Source organism: Lucilia cuprina, unplaced genomic scaffold (genome assembly GCF_022045245.1).
Source record: "Lucilia cuprina isolate Lc7/37 unplaced genomic scaffold, ASM2204524v1 Scaffold_1363, whole genome shotgun sequence".
Taxonomy (NCBI): domain Eukaryota; kingdom Metazoa; phylum Arthropoda; class Insecta; order Diptera; family Calliphoridae; genus Lucilia; species Lucilia cuprina.
Genome location: NW_025806311.1, coordinates 1 through 1078, shown reverse-complemented (window position 1 = coordinate 1078; position 1078 = coordinate 1). Strand labels below are relative to the sequence as shown.

Below are 1078 nucleotides of genomic sequence, written 5' to 3'. Positions count from 1 at the left end.
AATACAAAACTGTTCGTCGTTTGAAATATCGCCAACGTCGTGATGTCTCCGAGATTGCCAACGAATACTTGCCTCCAGCTGAAGAAACTACCGAAACTGTAGCTGAATTGAAATCTGTCGAAGAACCTGAGGAATCCGCTGTTTTGGGTGAAAATGGTTACGAATACAAAACTGTTCGTCGTTTGAAATATCGTCAACGTCGTGATGTCTCCGAGATTGCCAACGAATACTTGCCCCCAGCTGAAGAAACTACCGAAGAAACTACCGAAGCTGAATTAAAATCTGCTGAAGAACCTGAGGAATCCGCTGTTTTAAGTGAAAATGGTTACGAATACAAAACTGTTCGTCGTTTGAAATATCGCCAACGTCGTGATGTCTCCGAGATTGCCAACGAATACTTGCCTCCAGCTGAAGAAACTACCCAATCTGTAGCTGAATTAAAATCTGTCGAAGAACCTGAGGAATCCGCTGTTTTGGGTGAAAATGGTTACGAATACAAAACTGTTCGTCGCTTGAAATATCGTCAACGTCGTGATGTCTCCGAGATTGCTAACGAATACTTGCCTCCAGCTGAAGAAACTACCGAAGCTGTAGCTGAATTAAAATCTGTTGAAGAACCTGAGGAATCCGCTGTTCTAGGTGAAAATGGCTATGAATACAAAACTGTTCGTCGCTTGAAATATCGTCAACGTCGTGATGTCTCCGAGATTGCCAACGAATACTTGCCCCCAGCTGAAGAAACTACCGAAGCCATAGCTGAATTAAAATCTGTTGAAGAACCTGAGGAATCCGCTGTTTTGGGTAACAATGGTTATGAATACAAAACTGTTCGTCGTTTAAAATATCGTCAACGTCGTGATGTCTCCGAGATTGCCAACGAATACTTGCCTCCAGCTGAAGAAACTACCGAAGCCGTAGCTGAATTAAAATCTGTCGAAGAACCTGAGGAATCCGCTGTTTTGGGTGAAAATGGTTATGAATACAAAACTGTTCGTCGCTTGAAATATCGTCAACGTCGTGATGTCTCCGAGATTGCCAACGAATACTTGCCTCCAGCTGAAGAAACTACCGAAGCTGT

The 1078-nt window shown here is 43.1% G+C and overlaps 1 protein-coding gene across 1 annotated transcript; it reads left to right on the top strand.

Annotated features, from left to right (window-relative positions):
• Positions 1-5: 5 nt before the first annotated feature.
• LOC111680393 lies at positions 6-1073 on the top strand (the record flags this gene model as incomplete). The annotated part of the gene is made up of 1 exon (XM_046955905.1): positions 6-1073. A coding segment is annotated over one exon (1068 nt), but the record flags the coding sequence as incomplete, so codon positions are not given.
• Positions 1074-1078: the final 5 nt, after the last annotated feature.